The 27,189-nt window shown below is 48.9% G+C and overlaps 1 protein-coding gene and 1 non-coding gene across 3 annotated transcripts; both read left to right on the top strand.

Annotated features, from left to right (window-relative positions):
- The first annotated feature begins 9,612 nt into the window (after positions 1–9,612).
- TRNAQ-UUG lies at positions 9,613–9,684 on the top strand. The gene has a single exon. It is a non-coding gene; the product is annotated as a tRNA-Gln (tRNA).
- A 6,259-nt stretch (positions 9,685–15,943) lies between these two features.
- KLK4 (kallikrein related peptidase 4) lies at positions 15,944–20,619 on the top strand. 2 transcript variants are annotated; one of them, XM_006080023.4, is made up of 6 exons: positions 15,944–16,082; positions 16,614–16,684; positions 18,201–18,363; positions 18,820–19,073; positions 19,160–19,296; positions 20,164–20,619. In XM_006080023.4, the coding sequence occupies exons 2-6, from the start codon at positions 16,624–16,626 to the stop codon at positions 20,314–20,316; spliced, it is 768 nt and encodes a 255-aa protein (XP_006080085.3). In that variant the 5' UTR covers positions 15,944–16,082; positions 16,614–16,623; the 3' UTR covers positions 20,317–20,619. The 2 variants fall into 2 exon arrangements, with proteins under 2 accessions (XP_006080085.3, XP_044787334.2); XM_044931399.2 differs by lacking the exon at positions 15,944–16,082 and having other exon boundaries at positions 16,601–16,684.
- Positions 20,620–27,189: the final 6,570 nt, after the last annotated feature.

Below are 27,189 nucleotides of genomic sequence, written 5' to 3'. Positions count from 1 at the left end.
GATGAAAGCGCCTTACACTAAAGGGATGTGTTTATATCTCCATTTATATGAACAGCAAGCAAAACTAACCTATAGTGGAAAGAAATCAGAATACTGCTTGCCTGTTGGGTAGGAGTGGGGATTGATAGGGCACTGGCATGAAGTGACAATAAATGTTCTACGTACTGATAAAGGTTTTATTGTTGTTGTTCAGTCACTAAGTAGTGTCCCACTCTTTGCAACCCCATGGACTATAGCACGCCAGGCTTTCCCGTCCTTCACTGTCTCCCGGAGTTTGCTCAGACTCACGTCCATCAAGTCAGTGATGCCATCCAACCATCTCAACCTCTGTCATCCCCTTCTCCTCCTGCCTTCAATCTTTCCCGCATCAGGGTCTTTCTCAATGAATCGGCTTTTCACATCAGGTGGCCACAGTATTGAAGCTTCAGCATCAGTTCTTCCAATGAATATTCAAGGTTGATTTTCTTTCAGATTAACTGGTTTGATCTCCTTGCAGTTCAAGGGACTCTCAAGAGTCTTCTCCAGCACCACAATTTAAAAGCATCAATTCTTTGTCTCTCAGTCTTCTTTAGGGTCCAGCTCTCACATCCATACATGACTACTGGAAAAAACATAGCTTTGAGTATATGCACCTTTGTCAGCAAAGTGATGTGTCTGCTTTTTAATATGCTGTCTAGGTTTGTCATAGTTTTTCTTCCAAGGAGTAAGCTTCTTTTAGTTTCATGGCTGCATTCTCCATCCGCAGTGATTCTGGAGCTCAAGAAAATAAAATCTGTCACTGTTTCCACTTTTCTCTTAGTTTTAGGAATATTGAGTTTTAAGCCAGCTTTTTCACTGTCCTCTTTCATCTCCACCAAGAGGCTTTTTAGTTCTTCACTTTCTGCCATTAGAGTAGTATCACCTGCTTATCTGAAGTTGTTGATATTTCTCCCAGCAATCTTGATTCCAGCATGTGATTCATCCAGTCAGGCATTTCACATGATGTACTCTGCATAGAAGTTAAATAAACAGGATGACAATATACAGCCTTGACATACTCCTTTCCCAATCTTGAACAATTTTATTGTTGATGAAAACAGGTTGTTCATCCTGGAAGTTTGCACATCACAGATTCTCTTGATTGGCTCCCTGTAGGCCTATTTAACATGTTTCTCCATCCTCTGGTAGTTGGAGCAAAAAGCACGATCTCCTTCAGGTCCAAGCTGGGAGCAAAATATTTCAAAGCTGCAGCCGTGTCTTTACTGTCACAATAAATCAAGAGATACTTGCTGTCAAGTTGTCTCTCTTTGTGATGTTAGGATTCCAGTGTCGTCAGCCTGACCCATATATTATAAGTTCCCATCTGCTTTCCACCTACTGGCTTTAGCAGTCAACCGTGACCATAGCCCAGAGGCACTGTTTCGTTACGGGTTGCAAAATGGTGATTTTATAACTTTATCACTCCCCTATATTTATGATCTGGAACTCTTCTATTTATAAATTATCTCATCAACTATTTAGTTACACAGAGGAACACGTGTAAGGAACACGTGGAACACGGAGGAACACAGTACACGGAGGTATGTGAATGAAGAAAATAAAACCACATAGTGATTCAACCATCCAGAGAAAGCCGATGCGGACATTTTCCTATATGTGCTGTTGAGGCATTGAGTGGTAGTAGTGGTAATGCCAATAGTAATTGGCACTCCTGCCAATGCAGGAGACTCGAGAGACGCAGGTTTCATCCCTGGGTCAGGAAGATCCCCTGGAGAAGAGAATGCCCACCCACTCCAGTATTCTTCCCTGGAGAATCCCATGGACAGAGGAGCCTGGAGGGCTACAGTCCATGGGGTCGTGAAAAGTCAGACACGATTGAGCGACTAACACACACATACACACTCAAGAAAAACTGTCAAGAACTGACTCTACCAAAACACCCCTGCAGGGCATTAGACAAAGAAGAGTGAAACTGTTCACCTTCACAGTGAGGGGTTTGTCCAGAGCTTTATAGCTTTTAAAAACAATGTACCTTAAGAAATATGCCAGGGAAGCTTTGGGGCTGTATCATTTACCTGCAGTGATAACAAGAGAGTCATCTCTAATTTTCACTCTTAGTCATTGTTTTGTAACTCATGTTAACTAACTGAATGATGTGTCACAAACTTTGTAACCAACTCCAGCATCAGGAGGTCTTTTTTAATATTTTGTGGTAAAAATACATAATGTGAAATTACGTACCATCTTGGGCACTTGTAAGCGTGCAGTTCGGTATGCTAAGTACATTCACATTGTCGTATGACCGATCTCCAGAACGTTTTCATCTTGCAAAACTAAAACTTGGGGACTTCCCAGGTGCTCCAGTGGCTAAGACTCCATGCTCCCAATGCAGGGGGTGCAAGTTCGATCCCTGATCAGGAAACCAGATCCCACTTGCTGCAACTCATGAGTTCACATGACTTTAGAGCTTTAGACCCAACTAACGCTCCCACATACTGCAACCAACAATGTAGATATTTCTGCATTGAACGTGTATTGTGATCACTGTTCTAGATCTCTCTATGTGCACCTTTCACTGTCTTCTTTGTTCTATTTTCAGTGTTCTCTTTCCACCCACAGGACAGTGACTGCAGCCATGAAATTAAAAAAAATGCTTGCTCCTTGGAAGGAGAGCTATGATGAAACTAGAAAGCGTATTAAAAAGCAGAGACATCATTTTGCCAGCAAAAGTCTGTATAGTCAAAGCTATGGTTTCTTCCACTAGTCATGTACCGATGGGAGAGTTGGACCATAAAGAAGGCTGAGCACTGAAGAATTGATGCTTTTGAACTGTGGTACTAGAGAAGACTCTTGAGAGTCCCTTGGACTGCCAGGAGATCCAACCACTCCATCCTAAAGGAAATCAGTCTTGAATATTCGTTGAAAGGACTGATGCTGATGCTGAAGCTTTGATATTTTGGCCACCTGATCCAAAGAGCCAACTGATTGGAAAAGACCCTGATGCTGGGAAAGATTGAAGGCAGGAAGAGAAGGGACGACAGAGGATGAGATGGTTAGATAGCCTCACCAACTCGATGGACATGAAATTGAGCAAGCTCTGGGAGACAGTGGAAGACAGAGGAGCCTGGAATGCTGCAGTTCATGGGGTCACAAACAGTCGGACAGGACTGAGTGACTGAACAACAACAGTCACCACAGAATGAGTAGCAAGCTCCCTTGGGCATGGGTGGAGGAATGCCTCCCACTGAGTTCTCCCAGACTGGAAGCCTTCCCAGTAGAGAGCTTTATGTTCATAGATATAATTATGAATCATCTGTAATTTTCACACCAGCCATTGTTTTATAACTTACGTAATTATCTAAACAGTGTTGCACAAACCTTGAAACTAACTCAGCATCATAAGTTTTTTTGATGCTTATATCACAAAAAAGAATTCACCAAATGTTTATTTTTTTTCTCATGTACCCTTATTGTTAGCTGCCTGTGACTCTTCAGTTCAGTTCAGTCTCTCAGTCATGTCCTACTCTTTGCGACCCCATGAATCGCAGCACGCCAGGCCTCCCTGTCCATCACCAACTCCCGGAGTTCACTCAAACTCACGTCCATCGAGTCGGTGATGCCATCCAGCCATCTCATCCTCTGTAGTTAACAAAAAAATCATTTGGGGACTTCCCTAGTGGTCCAGTGGTTAAGACTGGATTCAGATTCAATCCCTAGTTGGGGAACTAAGATTCAACATGTTGTACAGGATGACCAAAGAAATCAATAAAAAAAAGTCATTTGAAGCAAGAGGTCAAGTTTTGAAAAGATACATACATTAAGCATTTTAACTTAAAACATATGCATTGACATTCATCAACCAATCTTCTGAGCAAATGCAAGGCTGGGGACATGGATCCTTTGATGATCTTTACCAGTATATGTTGTCTGTCAGCATAAACCACACCTATAATAACACACCATATACATGTGAAACAGTGCTGGAATGAGCGGAAAGTACATTGAGGGGGAGAAATAAAAAACTGGCTTGGACTAGTCTGCAATGACATGGCTCACTCCTAAGAGAAGTATTGTGTTGGATGAGGTAGAGCAAAAGCTGCAGAGAGCAAAAAACACCTGGAAAAGTGGCCGCCCAGTCCTGGGGTAGAGCTCTCTTTTTACATGTATTAAGTGAAGGTGATTTGTTGCCTGCATTGCTGAGGAAAGCACCGACAGTGTTCAGACTGTCCTCCCCAAATCATGAGTCCTAAATTATCAAAACATAAACATAATGTCAAAGCTCCTACAAATCTGATATGGTTTTCACTTTTCCTTTCATCTAATAAGACATTTCAGTTCAGTTCAGTCGCTCAGTCGTGTCCGACTCTTTGCGACCCTATGAATCGCAGCATGCCAGGCCTCCCTGTCCATCACCAACTCCCGGACTTCACTCAGACTCACGTCCATCGAGTCAGTGATGCCATCCAGCCATCTCATCCTCTGTCGTCCCCTTCTCCTCCTGCCCCCAATCCCTCCCAGAATCAGAGTCTTTTCCAATGAGTCAACTCTTCGCATGAGGTGGCCAAAGTACTGGAGTTTCAGCTTTAGCATCATTCCTTCCAAAGAAATCCCAGGGCTGATCTCCTTAGACCAGCCTTAAAGATACAGTTAATCAGGCACTCTTATCTATCAGATTTAGTCTCTTAAATCTATTTCCCACTTCCACTGTATAATCATAAGGGATTTGATTTAGGTCATACCTGAATGGTCTAGTGGTTTTCCCTACTTTCTTCAATTTAAGTCTCAATTTGGCAATAAGGAGCTCATGATCTGAGCCACAGTCAGATCCTGGTCTTGTTTTTGCTGACTGTATAGAGCTTCTCCATCTTTGGCTGCAAAGAATATAATCAATCCGATTTCGGTGTTGACCATCTGGTGATGTCCATGTGTAGAGTCTTCTCTTGTGTTGTTGGATGTTTGCAATGACCAGTGCATTCTCTTGGCAAAACTCTATTAGCCTTTGCCCTGCTTCATTCCGTACTCCAGGGTCAAATTTGCCTGTTACTCCAGGTGTTTCTTGACTTCCTACTTTTGCATTCCAGTCCCCTGTAATGAAAAGGACATCTTTTTGGGGTGTTAGTTCTAAAAGGTCTTGTAGGTCTTCATAGACCTGTTCAACTTCAGCTTCTTCAGCGTTACTGGTCGGGGCTTAGACTTGGATTACTGTGATATTGAATGGTTTGCCTTGGAAATGAACAGAGATCATTCTGTCGTTTTTGAGATTGCATCCAAGTACTGCATTTCGGACTCTTTTGTTGACCATGATGGCTACTCCTTTTCTTCTGAGGGATTCCTGCCCACAGTAGTAGATATAATGGTCATCTGAGTTAAATTCACCCATTCCAGTCCATTTTAGTTCGCTGATTCCTAGAATGTCGACGTTCACTCTTGGCATCTCTTGTTTGACCACTTCCAATTTGCCTTGATTCACGGACCTAACATTCCAGGTTCCTATGCAATATTGCTCTTTACAGCATCAGACCTTGCTTCTATCACCAGTCACATCCACAACTGGGTATTGTTTTTGCTTTGGCTCCATCCCTTCTTTTTTTCTGGAGTTATTTCTCCACTGACCTCCAGTAGCATATTGGGCACTTACTGACCTGGGGAGTTCCTCTTTCAGTATCCTATCATTTTTCCTTTTCATACTGTTCATGTGGTTCTCAAGGCAAGAATACTGAAGTGGTTTGCATTCCCTTCTCCAGTGGGCCACATTCTGTCAGATCTCTCCACCATGACCTGCCCATCTTGGGTTGCCCCCATGGGCATGGCTTAGTTTCATTGAGTTAGACAAGGCTGTGGTCCATGTGATTAGATTGACTAGTTTTCTGTGAGTATGGTTTCAGTGTGTCTGCCCTCTGATGTCCTCTTGCAACACCTACCGTCTCACTTGGGTTTCTCTTACCTTGGACGTGGGGTATCTCCTCACCGCCACCCCTCCTGACCCTCAATGTGGAGTAGCTCCTCTAGGCCCTCCTGCGCCCGCGCAGCCACGGCTCCTTGGACGTGGGATAGCTCCTCCCGGCCACCACCCCTGACCTTGGACTCTGAGTAGCTCCTCTCAGCCGCCCCTGACCTCCAACTTGGGCTAGCTCCTCCCGGCCGCCCCTGACCTAGGACGCGGTGTAGCTCCTCTCGGCGGTTCCTGTGCCGTCACAGCCGGCACTCTCGGCCGCTGCCCCTGACCTTGGACGCGGGGTAGCTCCTCTCAGCCGTTCCTGCACCGTCGCAACCTGGCACTCTCGGCCGCTGCCCCTGACCTCAGGGGTAGCTCCTCTTGGCTCCTCATCTCACACGCTAGTAAAGTAACACTCAAAATTCTCCAAGCCAGGCTTCAGCAATATGTGAACCGTGAACTTCCAGATGTTCAAGCTGGTTTTAGAAAAGGCAGAGGAACCAGAGACCAAATTGCCAACATCCGCTGGATCATGGAAGAAGCAAGAGAGTTCCAGAAAAACATCTATTTCTGCTTTATTGACAATGCCAAAGCCTTTGACTGTGTGGATCACAATAAACTGTGGAAAATTCTGAAAGAGATGGGAATACCAGACCACCTGACCTGCCTCTTGAGAAATTTGGATGCACGTCAGGAAGCAACAGTTAGAACTGGACATGGAACAACAGACTGGTTCCAAATAGGAAAAGGAGTACGTCAAGGCTGTATATTGTCACCCTGATTATTTAACTTATATGCAGAGTACATCATGAGAAACACTGGGCTAAAAGAAGCACAAGCTGGAATCAAGATTACTGGGAGAAATATCAATAACCTCAGATATGCAGATGACACCACCCTTATGGCAGAAAGTGAAGAGGAACTAAAGAGCCTCTTGATGAAAGTGAAAGAGGAGAGTGAAAAAGTTGGCTTAAAGCTCAACATTCAGAAAACGAAGATCATGGCATCTGGTCCCATCACTTCATGGGAAATAGATGGGGAAACAGTGGAAACAGTGTCAGACTTTATTTTTGGGGGGCTCCAAAATCACTGCAGATGGTGATTGCAGCCATGAAATTAAAAGACGCTTACTCCTTGGAAGAAAAGTTATGACCAACCTAGATAGCATATTGAAAAGCAGAGACATTACTTTGCCAACAAAGGTCCTTGTAGTCAAGCCTATGGTTTTTCCAGTGGTCATGTATGGATGTGAGAGTTGGACTGTGAAGAAAGCTGAGCGCTGAAGAATTGATGCTTTTGAACTGTGGTGTTGGAAAAGACTCTTGAGAGTCCCTTGGACTGCAAGGAGATCCAACCAGTCCACTCTGAAGGAGATCAGTCCTGGGTGTTCATTGGAAGGAATGATGCTAAAGCTGAAACTCCAATACTTTGGCCACCTGATGTGAAGAGTTGATTCATTAGAAAAGACTCTGATGCTGGGAGGGATTGGGGGCAGAAGGAGAAGGGGACGACAGAGGATGAGATGGCTGGATGGCATCACGGACTCGATGGATGGGAGTTTGAGTGAAGTCCGGGAGTTGGTGATGGACAGGGAGGCCTGGTGTGCTGCGATTCATAGGGTTGCAAAGAGTCGGACACGACTGAGCGACTGAACTGAACTGAAAGATACAGTAGAAACAAATGCAGATCTATTGTAATTCTCATAAACTGTGTACTGCCATTTCCAAAAACTTTTCTGTTTATAATCCATTTTGACAGCAGTCACATGAGATAAGGAGCTATTCTTTATTTACATTCATCATCTCCCCTGGAGATGTAGCAAAGACCCAGTTCATTTATGCAGGCCCAAGAGTTAGACTTTCTCAAATTCAATTTGTTTTCTCAGCTTCTAAATTGTTCATTTCATCACATGTTTTGAACACCAGGAGACAACTTACTTTACAAGAAGCCCAGCCTGGTGGCTAAAACCAAGGCAAAAATGAGACGACATATCTGCGTTTAATGGTTCACGTGCAGTGAAACCCTTGAAGATGACCCAAGAAAGACATTCTAGTCGTTATGCTTGGAAGAAGGGGCGAGGACAGGATCAAAGGCGGGCAAGGTCACGATGGAGGTTCATCGCTCTGTACGTTTTTAATAAACATACTTTGTTTCTGTGCCATGTGGAAGCAATACCTATTCAAAAATGAAGTTGGAGAGACGTCCCTGGTGATCCACTGGTTAAGAACCCGCCTGGAAGATTTCCCTGGTGACAAGTGGATAGGAATCCACCTACCAGCGCAGGGGACACGGGCTCGATCCCTGGCCTGCGAAGATCCCACATGCCATGGAGCAGCTAAGCCCGTGCACCACGACTACTGAAGCCCGCACACCCAAACCCCCGTGCTCCCACAACAAGAGAAGACACCGCAAAGAGAAACCCGCGCCTCTCAACTCCAGAGTCACCTCCGCTGGCCGCAACTAGAGAAAGCCTGTAGAAAGCAATGAAGACCCAGAGCAGTCAAAAATAAATATAAATAAATAAATTAAAAGATTTTAAAAATGAAAAAACCCAACATTAAAAAAAAAAAAGAATCCGCCTTGCAACGCAGGGGACTCCGGTTTGATCCGTGGTCAGGGAACCAAGATCCCACGTGCTGCGGGGCAGCTAAGCCTGGGTGCTGTAAAGCCCTGGAGCCGCAGCTAGAGAGTCCCTGCTCCCCAAGGAAAATCCCGCAGGACACAGTGAAGATCCCACGTGCAGCAGCTAAGACTTGATCCAGCCACATAGATAAATAAATCTATTTTTATTTAAATAAATCTACTTGTTTCTACTTTGGAAAGTGAAGTGGGAATGACATTACACACACACACACACACACACACACACACACACAGATTCTCATGCAACTCTCCCTGGATTCAAATCCAGCTATTTGTTTCTGTGATAGCCTCGGAAAGTGACTCTAGTCTCTCTTTGCCTGGGTTTCTCCCTGCTTAGAGTGGAGACAGACAATAGTAGCGACTTCTTAAGGTTAATGGGCACATTAGCAAGTTAATCTGAGTGAAGCTGCTGAAACAATTTCACAGAGCATGCACTCAGCATATGGTAACCATTAGTGTTAACATGTTCCCCCAAGTATGTAAAAACAAAGAAGGACTGTTTCCACCTCCCCCGCCACCCTAACAAATATAGCCAGCGAGGAGTTTTCTGAGAAAACCTGATTTCCTTTTGTAATGGGGGAAGTCACATTTCTGAACCTATCTCTCCTTTTGTAAAAAGACACGCTCATAATTTTATCTCCTGAGATTAAGAACAATAACACAAGTGAAACCATGACTAGAACCACTCAATGCATGCTGGTTTAATCGCTAAGTCACGTCCGACTCTTGTGACCCCATGGACTGTAGCCCGCCATGCTCCTCTGTCCATGGGATTTTGTAGGCAAGAATACTGGAGTGGGTTGCCATTTCCTTCTCCAGGGGATCTTCCCAACCCAAGAATCAAACCCAGGTCTCCTGCATTGCAACCAGATTCTTTACTGACTGAGCTATGAGGGAAGCCCACTCAATGCATGGGAGGGATTTATTATCCTCATTAATTTCATTATCCTCATTATTTTAGCATGATCCTTTCTGGGTATCTGGGTGCACAGAGGACATGGTTCTGGAAGACACCCAGGGTCACCATGATTCAAGAATAAACAGAGATGGGAATTCCCTGGAGGTCCAGTGGTTAGGACTCAGCACTTTGACTGCTGAGGGCCTGGGTTCGATCCCTGGTCCGGGGACTAAGCTCCCACAAGCTACACGGTGTGGCCAAAAAAAAAAATAAATAAACAGAGATAAAGTAAATAAATAAACAGAGTCCTCTTTGACTCATTGTATTAGTAGCAATAATTGGAGAAAACAGTGGCTGACCTCTAAGACCAGAAACACTCAGCTGCTCACCCAAGCTCTTGCTGGAGCAAATCTGACTCCAGAGGTCAGATTTCTGAGCCCTTCTTTTTAGTTCCTGACACACCCAAGGTCAGGATCAAGACCCAAGCTCACAGAGCGCAAGGCTCCGAGCTCACCAGAGGTAAAGCTCAGGTGGTGGTCCCTGCTCCTGCACCAGTCGGGGTTGCACCTGCCTCCTCTGCTCCGACGTCTGGGTCCAGAGCTGGGTGCCGGGGCCCAGGGCGACCGACGCAAGAGACCCTGGGGTCCCGCCTTTGTCCCTGACCCCCTCCCAACCTCGGAACTCTCTCCGTGTGTGTCTCCGGATCCACAAGGGGGCAGTGTTGCACAGTCGTTGGGCATCTTCTCAGCTTGATCAACTGCATATGACTCGTTGCTTCTCTGTGCATAATTTTTTTTCATCTGTAAAGTGGGGGTGATAGCACTATTTCATAGGATACTGAGGACATTGAATTAACGTTTGTGGAAAACCTAGAACAAAGGTGCATAGAGTGTGGTTGGGCCTTTGGGTCCTGGTAAGTTTTCTAATTTCTATTCTGAGTGTGATCAAAAGTCTTTGGATCAGGTATATGCCTTAGAGAGGTCTCTCCTACAGTTGAAGGCTATTTGTGGATCAGCCCAGACAAAAGATCTGCCATTTCCAGAGCTTTTTTTTTTTTTTTTTTTTTTTTAGATCAGTGAAACTCATAGGTGCCAAGAACAGCCCGGAAAAAAAAGAAACTCACTGGTCCCCCGTCACGTTGTCGTTCAGTCACTCAGTCATTTCCGCCTCCGCAAACCCATGGACTGTAGCTTGCCAGGATTCCCTGTCCTTCACTATCCCCCAGAGTTTGCTGAAACTCAAGTCTATTGAGTCGGTGATGCCATCCAACCATCTTACCCTCTGTCACCCCCTTCTCCTCCTGCCTTCAATCTTTCCCAGCATCAGGGTCTTTTCCAGTGTGTCGGCTCTTTGAATCAGATAGCCAAAGTATTGAAGCTTCAGCTTCAGCATCAGTCCTTCCAATGAACATTCAAGGGTTGATTTCCTTTCAGATTGACTGGTTTGATCTCCTCGCAGTCCAAGGGACCCTCAAGAGTCTTCTCCAGCACCACAAATTGAAAGCACTCAACCTTCTTTATGATCCAACTCTCACATCCATCTCATGTCTCCAATCACACCAGTTTACATAGTACTTAAGCTTTTTTGTGTTGCTAATTTTTGATTCCTATTCCCTCCACACTGGCACTGTCCAATCAAAATATAGCAGCAACTCCCTAAGTCCTTTAAAATTTTCTAGTAGCTACTGTTGCTACGCAACAAGAGAAACCACCCCCAATGAGAGGCCCGGGCACAGCTACTAGAGGGTAGTCCCCACTCACTGCTGCTAGAACAATCTCTCAAGCACAGACAAAAATAAATAAAGTAAATTTTAGAAAACTAAAAATCCAGTGACTATTTCACACCTTACAGCAGCATCTCCACTAGAATGCTAAATTTTCATTTGGAATTCTAGGTCTTTATTTTAGAGCCTGTAAAACTTAAAGAGTTGAAAAGGTGGATTCAGGTACCCGGCTGGTTCCAAAGGAACTTAAAACTTTCCCAATAATTGAACCAAGTGTTGGCATTTCCACTGAAACTCGCTGAAATTATCTAAACGGTGAAAGCCAGTTCTTTAACCACACACTGGCCACGTTTTAAGTGCCCAATAGACGCCGATGGTTGCTGCTGTTTGGGCAGTGAAGATCGAAATGGATTTTAACCTGCTTCAAGCCCACTGGTCCTCCCCCAACCCCATATCCCACCAGTCTGGCCAGAAATGTCTGTCACTTGCAGGGTCCCATTTTCTTCTACAGGGGGATGACATAACTTGGCTTGAAAATAGCGGGAAAAAGAGAAATGTCCAAGCTGCTGGTCCATGGAGGCTACTTACTGCCTTTTTTTTTGGCTGTGCCGGCTCCTAGTCGCCACACTCAGGATCTATGGTTGTGGCATTTGAGCTCTTAGTTCCAGCATGGGGTATCTAGTTCCCTGCCCAGAGGCTGAACCCAGGTCCCCAGCATTGGGAGCATGGAGTCTTAGCTGCTGGACCACTAGGGAAGCCCCATGAGGGCTACTGTCTTAACTTCTGCTCCTTTGACATTCACTGAGACCCCCTCCAGCCCCAGCCCCTGTCTCTGTGTTCAGGAGACACCCCAGTAGTGGTCCCCATAACCCACAGCCATCTCCCCAGCTCACAAGTGGGCAGGCTGTGGCCTCTGTAGTTCTCCATGCTCCAACTCTCTCACCCCTCCCCAAATCCCTGTCTCCGTTGTCCCTGCTTCGGGGTGGACGCCCACCCGAGGTGTTGGCCTCTCTCTCCCCCGGGAGAGAAGCAGGAAGGGGAGATGCTTTCAGCAGGCAGTTTTCCTACCGAATCCCCCATCACCCGTGGTAAGCGGAGAAAAACCACTTCTCTTCAGGGAATACAATCTATGCCAACGTGGTTTTAGTTATTGACTGAAACAGGGGCAACCCCTCCACCCACCACCCTCAAGTTGGTTCAGAGCCAGCCTGAAGGCGTTTCCTGAGTTTACCGGGTAGAACTTGGGGGTGAGTTCCCTAAGGCAAGGGTCCCCAACCTCCAGAATCTAATGCTTGATGATCTCAGGTGGAGCTGATGTGATAATAACAGAAATAAAATGCACAATAAATGTAACGCACTTGAGTTATCCTGAAACCACCCTCCCTGCCCCCCACGCCTGGTCTGTGGAAAAATTGTCGTCTGTTAAACTGGTCCCTGGTCCCCAAAAGAATGGGGGAGTGTTACCCTAAGGGCTGGGACAGACGCCCCTGAAAATGTGGTGAGGGCTGCTTTGGGCCTTAGAGCAGATGACATCTGTAAGCAGGTGGCCAGCCTCCACTGTGTCCAGGAGATTTAAGATTCTCTTCTTAGCTCCATCTATGGGAGGGGAAGGGGCTCGCTCTTCCAGTTACGCAGTGAGAAGGGTACTTGGGGCTGGCACGGCCGCATCTCATCCCCTCCCCAGTGATGCTCTATGTCTTCTCTGGCCGAGGCTGCCCCTCACCTGCAGGTGGGGATGAGGGCAGATGGCTCAGGTGAGGGGCCGTGGACCCAGGTGTATTCTAAACCCCCATGACCTGTGTCCCGAGACAGCACACCCATTCCTCAGCTTCTTTTCTGTTTCTTAATGTGCATGAAGAAGGCTGCATGGCAGAGAGCTCAAGATGCGGGCTCTGGATTCAGATGCCTGGATTCACTGCCACTTTGCTGTGTGACTTTGGGTTAGCCGATTGACCTCTCTGTGCCTCCCTTTCCACCTTCATAAAATTAAGCATAATAATGGGTACCTCGTGGGATTATCGTGATGATTAAAACTAGTTGGTATGTGTAAAACTGTTATGAAGGCACATAGTAAAAAGTGATATATAACTGTTAGATCTTTTTGTTTTTAATCATCATTATCCTGAGATGTGTGTCTTTCAGCATCTACCTTTCGCTGTGTTTCCAGCTCTCTCCTGCTCTGTGTCTGTCCATCTCAGCCCATTTGTCCATCTCCACCTTTCCCAGACTCTGTGACCTTGCTGCTGCAGCTAAGTCACTTCAGTCATATCCGACTGTTTGTGACCTTATGGACTGTAGCCCACCAGGCTCCTCTGTCCATGGGATTCTCCAGGCAAGAATACCAGACTGGGTAGCTGTTCCCTTCCCCAGGGCATCTTCCCCACCCAGGGATCAAACCCAGGTCTCCTGCATTACAGGAGGATTCTTTACCTGCTGAGCCACCAGGGAAGCCCATCTTGCTCTCTGTCTCTCCCTATACCTTTATTTCTCTGCCTCTGGTCCCAGTCTCCTTGCCTATCTCTGCATCTCGTGGTCTCTGCCTCTCTCCACCCCCAACCCCAGCCTGGGTTTTCACCCATGGAGTCCCTGTTCCAAACCCTTCCCACTTGCCAGGCTGGAGGCATCTCCATGACATGACCTAACCCCCCCAAACACAGACACACTCACTCTTGGATTCATCTTCAAATAACTGGGTCACCTCTGCCTAACCTCAAGCAGGACAGGACAGAAGTGAGGCTGCAGAGCAGGGCAGAGGGATGCCGCATCCACCCCCTTCTCCCTCATTCCAGCCGCCCCATCCCTGTCCCTCCCTCTGGCTCCAACCCCACTCCTCCCACTGCCCAGACCTAAGTCACGTCTGGGCAGCTGTGAGGTCTGAGCCCACCCTGCACCACCCACCCGCCCCACACACACACCCCTCCTGCTGACCTCCTCCATGTTCATGGTCAAAGCTGCAGGTCCCTGGATCAGAGGGGTCTGGGGTTTCTGTGCCCCCAGGTGACCAAACACCGCAGGCAGGTAGATGGAGACAGGGTTGGAGAACCAGACGCTAGGGAGGGGCCAGAGACAGAAAAAGCAGAGGGAACCGGGGCCCGAGAGAGACGGAGGGAGGCCCAGTCATCCCTCAGCATCATCTCAACTGTCCCTGCAACCCCTCATCAGAGCGGTCCACACCTGCTTCTTGGATGATTTCATCCAACCCCATGGCTCTAAACACACGTCTCCTCAGGTGACTCCTCACGGTTCCTCACCCACCCCGACCTCTGTCTGCCTCCTGGGGCTCACACGTCCAACCGCTTGGCTCCCGATGGGCGCCCTCAGCTCAGCCCTTCTCCCCCACACCCCCTCGCACCTCCACACAGATGGCGCCACAGATGTGACCACCAGCAGACCAAGGCGGAGACACCCTCCACGCCTCCTTTCTCCTCCCCCCACACCGTCCACCCATCGGGTACTTGACTCCTTGCCCCTCCCCTTTCTCTTCACCCAGGGGCCACAGCCTCTCTCATCTGGGGGGCTGTTGCCACCTCCCACGTCCTCGCTGGTTTCTCCACTTCCATCTCACCCCTACTCCCATCATTCTCCACCCAGAATGCTTTTTAAAAAGAAATCAGATCACACCACTCCTATCTCATGCTTAAAAATCCACCGCACTGAGGGACTTCCCTGGTGGTCCAGGGGTTAAGATGTCACCTTTTTAATACCAAGGGTGCAAGTTCAATCCCTGGTCAGGGAGCCAAGACCCCACATGCTTTGCAGCCAAGAAAATAAATAAAAATAAAAACCGAAACATAAAACTGAAGCAGTATTGTAATACATTCAGTTAAGACTTTTAAAATGGTCCACAGCAAAAAAATAATAATTTTAAATCCATTGCATTTGAAAATAAACCCAAACTCTTTCCCCTTGCATGCAAATCTCTCAGGGATTGAACCCAGGCCATTGCAGCGTGAATGCCAAGTCTTAACCACTGGACAACGAGGGAATTCCCCCAACTTCTCTCTCTTTTTCCTGCCAAGTTCACTGCCTCTCAGCCTAAAAGTCCCCTCCTCTGAGACGCCCCGACACCTCCTCATTTGCAGTTAGCCCACCTGGTCCCAGTCCCTCTCTAATATCAGCCATGTTCTCTGCACACACATGACTACCAGATATCCCTTGTCCCTGCGTTTTTTTCTGTTGGTCGGTCTCCCCCGCTGGGACATGTGCCCCTGAAGCATCAGAATGTGCTTGTCCCTTCCCGCAGCTTGGAGCCTCGGAGGGGCGCAATTGCTCTTTGACTAGCAAAGGCTTCATCCTATCCCCCACTCTCTGGGTTCCCATGGCACATCTGGCTTGGTGTCCAGGCATTTTTCCCCCGCAGAGTCTTTTGGAAGAATTTTGAGACAGAGGAACAATGATCACCCTGACTTTATGGATGGGAAACCGGAGGCTCACAGGGGTGCAGTCACGTGTGCAAGGTTCCAAAGGCAGAATGTGCTGCAGGGAATTTGAATCGGGGAGGTTCTGCTGGGGCAACACAGCCGGGAGAGGAAGGAAGGGAGGATGAGAGAGATTTAATGAGAGGGAGAATAAGAGAAAAAAAAAACAGAGAGTGTGTGTACGTGTGTGAGAGAGAGAGGGAGGGAGAACCAGAGAGAGAGAGGAGAAAGCTGACAAGCCACCAAGCAAGAAGGGGGCAGTGAGACTGGGGTCTCCTGGCCCGTCTGGCTCACTGAGCTCAGCCTGGCACCAGGCAGCCTGAGAGCTCTGAGCTGGAAGCTGGCAGCACCTCGCCCCAGGAGTGTGTCCCTAGGGGGCAGGCCAGCCCAGCTGGGGATGCTTATAAGCTCCCCAGGGGGCCCCTGCTGGAGGCAGCAGGCAGAAGCCCAGCCCAGTGTAGGATCCCAGAGCCCAGAGGCAACCAGGTGAGCGTCCCACCCACTACTCCCCTAAGAGCAGTCTTCATGATCTACTCTCCCTACAGCTCCGTGTCCCTGTGGTTCTCAGCCTCCGGACCTTGGGTCTTCAGGTCTGTTTCTTCCAAATAGGTCTCTAGTTAGGAGGGTCTCTCCAGTCCTCCCTGTGTCTCCCCTGGTCTATTTCCCTGAATCTCTCTCTCCCGGACTCTGACTCTCAGCCAGCCTCTGATGTTCCCTCTTCTCTGCATCCTTGAGGGCCCTGTCTCCATCCTCCTACATCTTCCAGTCTACAGATGGAGAGGCACGTTCTCCATCTCTTCCTCTCCACCCACTACTCTCTCTCTTTTCCACTTCTCTCTCAGCCTCTCAGTCTCTCCAGGCTGTGGGTCTCTGGGCCATGAGCTCAGACACTGCGATGTGTGTGTGTGTTGGAGAGGGGGTGGTATATCCAATAATATCCTGGGGGTGGGGGGGGGCAGGAGTGGAGAGAGAGACTGATGGAAAGACTTGGTTCCCTAGAGACTGACCCTCATACAGGTGCTGAAGGATGACCACAGCAGGAAACCCCTGGGGCTGGTTCCTGGGGCATCTCCTCCTCGGTGTCACAGGTATCTGAGTGAGGTGTGTGTGTGTGTGAGATTGTATCTGAGGCTTGTTACTGGGTGGGCACGACTCAGGGTCCTCCAGGACCCGACTGAAGCTGCGTGGGTGACAGTACGGTGTGACGGTTGCTCTCTGGATGCACACATGTGATTCCCTGTATCACAGGGTGTTTGCATGGGTGCCACCTGTGTACTGGCGTGTGTGTGGCTTTGCACACCTCCGTGTAGTCATACCCATGAGAGTCGGTGCATGATTGGGGGAACGGCTCTGACAGTCTATGCCTCTGGATACCCTGTGGAGTGACAATGCTGAGAGGACCTGAGTGATGAAGCTGCAAGGATCTGTGGAGCCGGAAAGTGTGAAAGTGTCAGTCGCTTCAGTCGTGTCTCGTTCTTTGCAACCCCATGGACTGTTGTTGCCCCCCAGGCTTCTCTGTCCATGGGATTCTCCAGGCAAGAATACTGGAGTGGGTAGCCATGCGCTTCTCCAGGGGATCTTCCCGAACCAGGGATGGAACCCTGGATCTCCTGCACTGCAGGCAGATTCTTTACCGTCTGAGCCACCAGACCTTGCTTGGGGTACCCCTGAAAGGGAGATTACGCTTCTAGGAGAGTCACCCACTGCTGGCAATCTGCGCCTGCTTCTTGGGTCTCCAATCCTGAGAGGCCCCAGGGACCCACATTATGACAGTGTGATGGGGTTTCTGTGTGAGCTGGCTGTCTGCTGCCCTGGGGGGACGGGACTGAGCCGAATTGGGCAAGACACCAGGGCTACAGATACTGGCACTGCCTCCCTGAGCGTCTTCCTCTGTCGCCCTTGCCTCTGCCACTTTGTGTGGAGGGGTCTGCTCGTGTTGGGAGATTGACGCCCCAGCATTGCACAGGCCTGCTGTGGTGCTTGTGTGTGTGAGAGAGAGAGCGATGGAGTGTGGGTCTGGGAGATGGCTGTGACGAACTCGAAGCTGAAACTCTTCCCCGACAAGTGACCCTACCTCTGTGAACCCGAACCCCCCCGCCAAGGAACCTGATGCGTGGAATTAAAGCCCCGGACTGTGACCCCTCCCCCGTTTCCTCACTAATCCTTGACCCCGCCCCAGGACTCTTACTGCCCGCAGGATCCCTGACTCCATCCCTGCGGTTCTGACCACACCCGCCCACCGAGAGGTCTAGTCCCATCTGACCGCCATTCACCGCAGGGCACTGTGACCCCGCCCCAAGAGGCAGGGTCCCGCCTCCTGTTTGTCTCCCAGCTCTGACCGCGCCCCCGTGCACCGAGAGCCCCGCCCCCAACCCCTCTCCCGCAAGTCCGGCTTCCACCCTGAGCTACGCCCCCTCACCGCGGCAGAAGCCCCGACCACGCCCGTCATCAGTGGCCACGCCCCTAGAGCCAAGGCCTCAGGAGTTAGTGTCCTACATTCTGGGCCTCTGGCTCAGTCCTGACCACGCCCCCACACCGAGCCCTGCCCCCAGAAGTCCAGTTTCGGCTCAGAGCCGGGTCCCCCAGTCCTGCCTCCGCCTTCAGGATCCCTCGCCTGGGGCGGCAGCAGCCGCATCATCAACGGCGAGGACTGCCGCCCGCACTCGCAGCCCTGGCAAGCGGCCCTGTTCTTGGAAAATGAATTTTTCTGCGGGGGAGTCCTGGTGCATCCGCAGTGGGTGCTGTCCGCTGCGCATTGCTTCCAGAAGTGAGTGCAGGGCGCGGGGCAGGGGGGGCGGCGCGGGGAGGAGGGACAGGGGCGGGGCTTGGGTTCTAGGGAGGGTCTGGATGCACTGTTAGCTGAGAAGAGGGGCTTCATAGGTTCAGCCTCCGGGTACTAAAAGTGAAAGCCGCTCTCAAGGAAGGCTCTGTGACGGAAGCGGGAGCTCTTGCTTTGGAAAGACTCAGAATCCTGGGTTGAAATCTCAGTTCCACTGCTGAGTATCCAGTAAATTAAGTCAAGTTCTTGCCTCTGGATTATTGCTTGTGCATTAGGATTTGAAATCATGACTGGGTAGTGCAGAACTTAGCAAGGAAGATGGGGTGGGGCAATGGACCGGAGATGGGGTTGTGGTTGAAGACAGGAATGGAGATAATGGCGTGGCTGCCACAGAACTAACCTGTCCCCACGCTACCCCCGCACCCTCGACCCCGTGGCCCTTAGGTCCTATACCATTGGGCTGGGCCTGCACAGTCTTGAGGCCGACCAAGAACCAGGCAGTCAGATGATAGAAGCCCACCTCTCCATCCAGCACCCAGAGTACAACAAACCATCATTCGCCAACGACCTCATGCTCATCAAGTTGGAAGAATCGGTACCCCCATCTGATACCATCCAGGACATCAGCATCGCCTCCCAGTGCCCGGCCGCAGAGGGGGATTCCTGTCTGGTTTCTGGCTGGGGTCGGCTGGTGAATGGTGAGCTAGGGAGATGGATGTGTCTGGTCTCTCTGAGGGGTTCTCCACCCAGCCAGTAGAGGCTGATCTGATGTTCTGCGTCCCAGGCAGACTGCCCAAAGTGCTCCAATGTGTGAATATCTCAGTTGTGTCGGAGAAGATCTGCAGTGAACTCTATGCCCACGTGTACCACCCCAGCATGTTCTGCGCTGGCGGAGGCCAGGACCAGAAGGACTCCTGCCATGTGAGAGATGGGGGAAGGGAAGAGGGGAGAAGATCCAGGGAGAGATGGAAAAGGGAGGGGACAGGAACCCCATAGTGAGAAGAAACAGAGATATGGGAGAGAGACTGAAAGAGAAATAGACACAGAAATAAAGAGAAGCAAGGAAAGTGAGAAATAGAAATAAAGACAGATGCAGTAAGGCAGAAACAGACATACACACATGCACACCCAGAGAGAAACAGATACATTGACACACAGAGATGAAATTTAAAGTGAAATAGGATAAAAAATCAACATACAAGGAGGTGAAGAGTTGCACAGAGACTCAGAGAGTCATTGAGACGGAGAAGTAAGCTATAGTGGGAGAAAAAGAAGGAGAGACACAGAGATGGAACAGCAGCAAATGCAAGAGAATCGGCCAGCTGTTAGGACGTAGGGAGCCGAATTGGGTGTGATCGGGGCTCTGTAGTAGAACCTTTAAGGAATATGTTGCTATCTTTTGTCCTCTCACTCTCCTGTCTTTGCCTCTCTTCATTTGGCTCCTTTCTGATCTCACATCTATGTCCACTTCTCTGTGTTTTGTTTGTTTTTAACATTCATTTGTCTGTCTATTGGCCTGACCCAGGTCTTAGTTGCATCACGCAGGATCTTCGTTGCAACACGCTGGCTTCTCTACTTGTGGCGCTCAGGCGTCTCTCTAGCTGTGGCACGGTAGTCCGTTGCCCCACTCTAGTTAGTTGCCCCACCGCATGTGGGAGCTTAGTTCCCCGACTAGGGGTCGAATTTGTGTTGCCTGCCTTGGAAAGGGGATTCTGAACCACTGGGCCGCCAGCCGCGTCCCCACCTCTCCGGGTTTTGGATTCTTTATTCTCTGTCTCTCCACAACAGGGTGACTCTGGGGGCCCCCTGGTCTGCAACGGGTCCCTGCAGGGCCTGGTATCCTTTGGACAAGCCCAGTGTGGCCAACCCTACGTGCCAAGCGTCTACACCAATCTCTGCAAGTTCACGGACTGGATACAGAAAACCATCCAGGCCAGTTAACTCCTGCGACTGGGATTCATGAAATTGAACCCCAAAATATAAGCTGCTGAAGGAATTCAGGAATCTGGGTTCCCAGTGCCTTCCACCCTCAGACCCGGGAGTCTAGACCCCCACCCCCAGCTCCCTCCCTCAACCCCAGGAGTCCTGTCCCATCAAGAATCTTTTCCTGTACATGATGCTCCCTAGCGGCACGATGTTGACACCACCTTACCATTGGTAGACAAAGCTGATTTTTCACCGTTTTTGTCCCTTCACCTAAGCCCTGAAATAAAGTCTAAGAGAGCACCAGCTCTGTTCATACTGTCCTCCTTGCTTCCTTTCCCATCCAAGGGATTCCAGCAGATAGTTTGCCTTCTTTGTGCCTCAGTTTTTTCATCTGGGAAATGGGACCGTGACCAGGAGAGTCACAGGATCCCCTTGGAAGAAGACATACCTGAGAGAAGGTTAAGAGAAACTGATTCTGTGGATGTTGTCTAGTTTCTGAAAAGTTGAATCAGCAAACGGCAAATTAATGGGATTTCCTTATTTTGTTTAATCAACTTTGCTACTGCTGCTGCTAAGTCACTTCAGTTGTGTCCGACTCTGTGATCCCATAGACAGCAGCCCACCAGGCTCCGCCGTCCCTGGGATTCTCCAGGCAAGAACACTGGAGTGGGTTGCCATTTCCTTCTCCAATGCATGAAAGTGAAAAGTGAAAGTGAAGTCGCTCAGTCGTGTCCGACTCTTAGCGACCCCATGGATTGCAGCCTTCCAGGCTCCTCCATCCATGGGATTTTCCAGGCAAGAGTACCGGAGTGGGGTGCCATTGCCTTCTCCTGAAATCAGTAATATACTTTTGTAAAAATGCTAACTCTGGTTCTGCATAATTACTTGAAAAAAAATAGAAAAAAAGCAAAGTTGAAATGCCAAAATATCTTCATGACATTCTGACATTATTAATGATAAATGACAAAGAGCATGGTGATGTTTTTCATTGCTGTGAAATAAAATGATACTGCCAGAGCTTTTAATCTCTTTCGGAACACAGCCCTTTATATTTCAGAGTAACTAAAAAGGAAACTTTGAGATTTGCTGTGATTTTTGCTTGTTTGGTCGATTGGAGAACAAAGGTGACAACCCGTTTTATGACTTCTGAATTGGCCTATAAACATCATGGTCCACCAGATCCGTCAGTAGCTAAAAGTTCCACGGCCAAATTCCATTTTCCCCTTGAGAAAGTAAAACAGTGAATTCCCAAACTGCTTGACTTATTTTGGTTTTGACTTCTTCGGTGCATTTTAAGAATTTTTCACTTGTGGTTGCCTCAGGACCCACCTGCTGTAGCTGGAGACTGGTGGCAAGAATCTGGGGGGCAGGGGTCGGGGAGTCTGAGGATGGAGAGAGGGGTGAGTTAGGACAGAGAGAGAGAGAAGACTGAAGCCCCAAGAACATAAAAAATTGTTATTATACTAAATACAGTGGGGCTTCCCTGGTGGCTCAATGGTAAAGAATCTGTCTGACAATGTAGGAGATGCAGGTTCAGTCCCTGGGTCAGGAAGATCTCCTGGGGAAGGAAATGGCAACTCACTTAGTATCCTTGCCTGGAGAATCCCATGAACAGAGGAGCCCGGTGGCAGTCCAGTTACAGTCCATGGGGTGGCAAAAAGTCAGACACGACTTATTGACTAACCAACAACAACTAAATAGAATATACTGATAAGAATTTTTATCCAGGAATATCTTCATAAACATATTGTGAACCTGTTCTTAAGGAGATATTAAAATTTCTCTGTATCTCTTCAGTATCCTCAAATATATAAAGTAAGTGATGAGATAACTAAGAGAGACAAATCCCCACTCATGATAGAGGACTTGGGGAAATCCCTGGTGGTCCAGTGGCTAGGACTCTGTTTTCACTGCTAATGGCTCAGGTACAAATTCAATCCTTGGTCGAGGAACTAAGATCCCACAAGCCACTCGGTGCGACCAAAAGTAAAAAAAAAAGATTTTAAAAAACGTAAAGAGGACTTTAAGGAGCCTCTTAAAAAATAATAGAACAAACAAGATAAAAGTGGATAAGGACATATATGATTTGAACAATGTGATTAACAAACTTTATTTAGTCATCATATATAGAATATTGCACCCAGTATCTGAAGAATATACAACCTTTTCAAATTGCACATATCTACCAGAATGGCTAAGACTAAAAAGAAGGACAGCATGGTGTATTGGTTGTATGTAGAGCAGCGGTAATTCTCACATATTTCTGGGGGCGGGGGAGTATAAAATGGTACAACTGCCTTGGAAGACAGTTTGGCAGTTTCTTAGAACATAATCATACGTTGTCTACCCCATAACCGGCAAGTCCACTCTTAGGTATTCATGTAAGACCAATGGAAAAAAAACCAGCTCCCATGAATGTTCATAGGAGCTTTATTCATAGCAGCCAAAGTAGAAGCAACCCAAATGTCCATGAAGGAGTGAATGAGCAAACAAACTGTGAACTATTCACTCAATGCAAAATGCTACTCAGTAATAAAAAGCTGAGGTCTTGATACATACAACAGTATAAGTGCACCTCAAAATCAGGATGCTGAGTAGGGACTTCCGTGTGGTCCAGTGGTTAAGAAAGTCCAGAACCACAGACTCTTAGTTAGTCCAGAATCCTAGGGTCTCAGTCATTCTAGAACCATAGACCTTCAAAATCTCTAGATTATCAGACCTTCAGATTCTAGAATAGAAAGGCTTGTTGTTGTTGTTGAGTTGCTAAGTCATGTCTGACTCTCTGTGACCCCATGGACTGCAGCACCTGAGGCTTCTCTGTCCTTCACTATCTCCTGGAGTTTGCCCAAGTTCATGTCCATTGAATCGCTGATGCCATCCTGCCATCTCATCCTGTCACCCTCTGTATGGATATACATATCCACTATTTTTAGATTATTTTCCCATATACATCATTACAGAGTACTGAGTAGAGTTTCCTGTGCTATACAGTAGACTGCAGTGTTTTATAATTTGATGGGATTGAGAGTTACCTGGGCGGATGCATTTATCAAAACTCATTGAACACGAAATCTATACCTTGAACTGTGTACACCGTGATTTTAAAAATATACCTCAAGGCCTCATCCAGTAAGGCAACCCCCTCGCCCCCTCCAAGATCGTCTTGCACCCCACGTCCCACCCAGGTCAAGTGTCTACAGAACTTAAGCCTTGTTTTCCCCTTCAGCGCTTCAGTTGGTTATTTGTCACTGTTGTCTCTCAGTCACCTTTTTGTAGAATGGGGTTTCAGTTTTGTCTTTTTTTTTAACACCGGTAAATACTTGCATTCAAGCCGGGAAGGGGAAGCAGAGGTCTGGCCCCCTGCTCTGCTCCTTTGATGCTGTGGGGCCTACCCCTGGAGCAGACCCTCCTCTTTGGGTTCTGGGAGCTTCTTTGCTTGTAGTTATCTCAGATTCTACCTGTCCATGTCGTGCCGCTCAACCCCCTTCAAGATGCCTCTGGAGGGCAGGGGAGACCTGCCTTCCACTGTGACTGGGCTGTGGAGTTCTGACTACCTTGCTGCTTACAGGTTCATGACTTGATTAATTTGTTGTATTCGAAAACTTGAAATGTAGGACGCCATTAAGTGTCTGTTTCTATTTTTGGAATATTTATATTACTTACAATCAATGAATAAAAGTGGGTTTAAAAACCTAGCCATGAATGGGGTGGGGGGGGGGGGAGAATATATATACACACACACACACATTTGCGCAGCATTTACAAAAATTGTACTGATACTGAGCTATGAAGCAAGTCTCACCACATTTCAAAATGTTAAAATACCGAGGTTATTGTCTGGCCACAATGTCATTAAGCTGCTGCTGCTGCTAAGTCACTTCAGCCGTGTCCGACTCTGTGCGACCCCATAGACGGCAGCCCACCAGGCTCCCCCGTCCCTGGGATTCTCCAGGCAAGAACACTGGAGTGGGTTGCCATTTCCTTCTCCAATGCATGAAAGTGAAAAGTGAGAGGGAAGTCGCTCAGTCGTGTCCGACTCTTAGCGACCCCATGGACTGAAGCCTACCAGGCTCCTCCATCCATGGGATTTTCCAGGCAAGAGTACTGGAGTGGGGTGCCATAGGAATTGACAAAATACCATAACCCGAACTCCAGAATTCGGAGTTGGTCCCCCACACCCCGCTCCGTCTGACCCAGGAGTCCCCGCCCTCCAGCCCGCCCCCAGCCCGCGCCGTCCCTCAGAGCCGCGTGTTGGCACCGCCTAGCTGTGGAACCCTCCCAGGACAGGAGAAAAAGAGGTTCTTTCCGGTTCCGCCCCGCGCAGCTCAAGAAATATAAAAAGTCTCAGGGAAAAACCTAGCCGTACGTGGGGCGTCCCCCCCTCCTCAGAGTCACACTTGCAAGCTGGGGCCGCACACATGTTTTAACTCCCTGGGCCTCAGTTTCCCCATTTGTAATCTGGGAAAAGGGGGGGTTCAGAAAAAGAGGCCAAAATTGAGAGACGGGAGAGCCCTTGCTTCTTCAGGTCCTAATCTGCTCTGAGAAAGACCCCAAAACCACCCCTCCCCAAGATTCTCGGAAAACAGGACTGATGATAGCCTGGATTACTCGTTAAGTGCCAGGCACAGATTTCACACACTAACACCTCAAAACACTCCGAACAGGCAGAAGCAATTATTAGTCTCATCTTACAGATGGACAACTGAGGCACAGAGAAGCCAAGTGACTTGCCTAAAGACACACAGCATTATGTGTTGGAGGTAGGATTTGACTCTAGGCTGCCTGGAGTCAGAGTCAACGTCTGAATCACGTCCTCTGTTAACCTGTCTTTCACACACCAGCCTAATTCTGATTTACACACCTGCTCTATGCATATCAACTTGTCCAATCCCATCCATTCTCCAGTCCCTCCCCCACCCTAAGGCCCCATCACAGATGAGCAATGATAACTAGAGAGAGGTGATGCTTCACACTCAAAGAGCCAAGGACTTCTGGACCATTCTCTTGTCCCACTCTCCAACTTCTGCAGCCTGGGTGACCTTGAACTTCTGGGGTGCTACCCTCCCCCCCATATATCTGCTCCTGTGTGGGATTGTTTACTCTTAGCTCCTTACATGTATCTGTCTTAGATACTCCTTGTAAAACTCTGTGATTTTATCTGATTATTATTAAACAAAATTACCTGGTTTTAAGGATGAGAGACTGAAAGCACTTACCAGAATTTCCAAAATAGTAAGCCGTGGGGCAGGGGCCTGAGCCCAGGCTGTCTGACTCCAGGGCCAGGACCCTTAAACACTACTTTTGACTGGTTCCATAATGAAGGGGAGGGGGTTGTGGAGAGATGAAATTAGAGGAGACCCAACACCACATGGGGAGTTCCCTGGGGCATCAAGAGTCCAGTGCCCCTTGGGGAGGGGGACAGGATGCAGTGCCTGTCTCCCTGGTAGAGGGGGTTCAAGAGACGTTTGTTCAGGGGTGATGGGGAGTCGCCCCTGGAAGTGCCATGAGCAAGGAGGGGGCGGGGTCGGCTCTGAGTGTCTGGAGAGACCCTCTGAGGCCAACAGCTGAGGGACAGGAGGGGACAGAGTAGAGGATGGGAGGCCAGGGTGGAGGTGGGGGCGAGGTCCAGGAGTAGAGCGGGGCACCTGAGCCAGACCAAGAGGACGGAGGGGAAGGACAGGGGTGGATGCCACTGGGCCGTAGGGAGTGAGGGGAGGGATGGAGTCGTCTGGCCACATGACTGGGTGGACACTGGGGGCTCTCCCTGAGACGGGAAACGTGGGAGGAGGGAGGAGGAGAGTTTGGGGAAAGAGAGAAATGAGTTCTGACACACTGAGTGAGACAGACCTGGGGCCTCCCCGGGGTGGGTTGGGGGTGCCTCCCAGGAGCGTGGCTGCCAGAGGCTGGAGTATTAGGGTCAGATGGAGAACTCCTTGGAGTGAACCATGGAGCTGATGAAAGAAAGACTCCAGGGAGTGTGCGCAGTTAAAAGACTAGGGCGGGACGAGGGCCTCAGTGGAGGTGAAGAATGTCTGGGGAGATGCCCAGGGGGACATTGATTCCCCACGTCTGACTCGGCCGAGTGGGCGGGGCTAGGGGTGGGGCGTGGACACCACGGCGTCGGGGGCGGGGTGAGGAGGGGCGCCCTCCCCAGGAGCTTGAGCTCAGGTCAGGCAGGAACCTGGGCGGCGCGCTGGTGTGAGCTCAGAGTTCCATCTGTGTCAGGGAGACGCTCAGAATACGTGCCTGTGAGAGCTAGTGGGAGGGACAGGTACACGTGTGGTGGTGATGCAAAGCGCTTAGCCTGGCACCTGGGATGCCCTTGCTATGATTACCCCTCGCCACCACCCGGCTAAAGCAGAGGGAGGTGGCTCCAGGGGTGGAGTTGAACAGACAAACTAGGTGGCAGAAGGCAGGGTTCATCTCACCCTCCTTGGTGACCTTTGCTGTGATGCCCCTCTCTGTGTCTCAGTCTCCACTGTATGGTATATGTGTGTGAGTCACTCGGTCGTGTCCAACTCTTTGCGACCCCATGGACTGTAGCCCGCCAGGCTACTCTGTCCATGGAATTCTCCAGGCAAAAATACTGCAGCGGCCATTTCCTCCTCCAGGGGAGCTTTCCAACCCAGGGATCGAACCTGGGTCTCCTGCATTGCAGGCAAATTCTTTACTGTCTGAGCCACCAGAGAAGCCCCAATATTAAGGAGGAAGCCGTAATAATATCCACCTCAGGGGGCTGTCAGAACGATAAATGAGATCATGCGAGGCCAACACTCCATAAACAGCAGTCGCTCAACTGCCAAAGCAGTGACCCACTGTGAGTCCAATGGCTTTGAGCACAAATTTGTGGCAAGAAAAGGAGACAAAATAGTTCTAGAGTAGATTCCA

Source organism: Bubalus bubalis, chromosome 18 (genome assembly GCF_019923935.1).
Source record: "Bubalus bubalis isolate 160015118507 breed Murrah chromosome 18, NDDB_SH_1, whole genome shotgun sequence".
Lineage (NCBI taxonomy): Eukaryota > Metazoa > Chordata > Mammalia > Artiodactyla > Bovidae > Bubalus > Bubalus bubalis.
Note: the sequence above shows the minus strand (reverse complement) of the source record. Positions and strands in the feature narration are given on the sequence as shown.

Excerpts from the sequence above, each read along its gene's own strand:
- KLK4 (XM_006080023.4), top strand. The coding sequence starts at position 16,624 with ATGACCACAGCAGGAAACCCCTGGGGCTGGTTCCTGGGGCATCTCCTC. Across the intron at positions 16,685-18,200 it reads TCTCCTCCTCGGTGTCACAG|GATCCCTCGCCTGGGGCGGC; the intron begins GTATCTGAGTGA and ends CTCCGCCTTCAG. Across the intron at positions 19,074-19,159 it reads CTGGGGTCGGCTGGTGAATG|GCAGACTGCCCAAAGTGCTC; the intron begins GTGAGCTAGGGA and ends TCTGCGTCCCAG.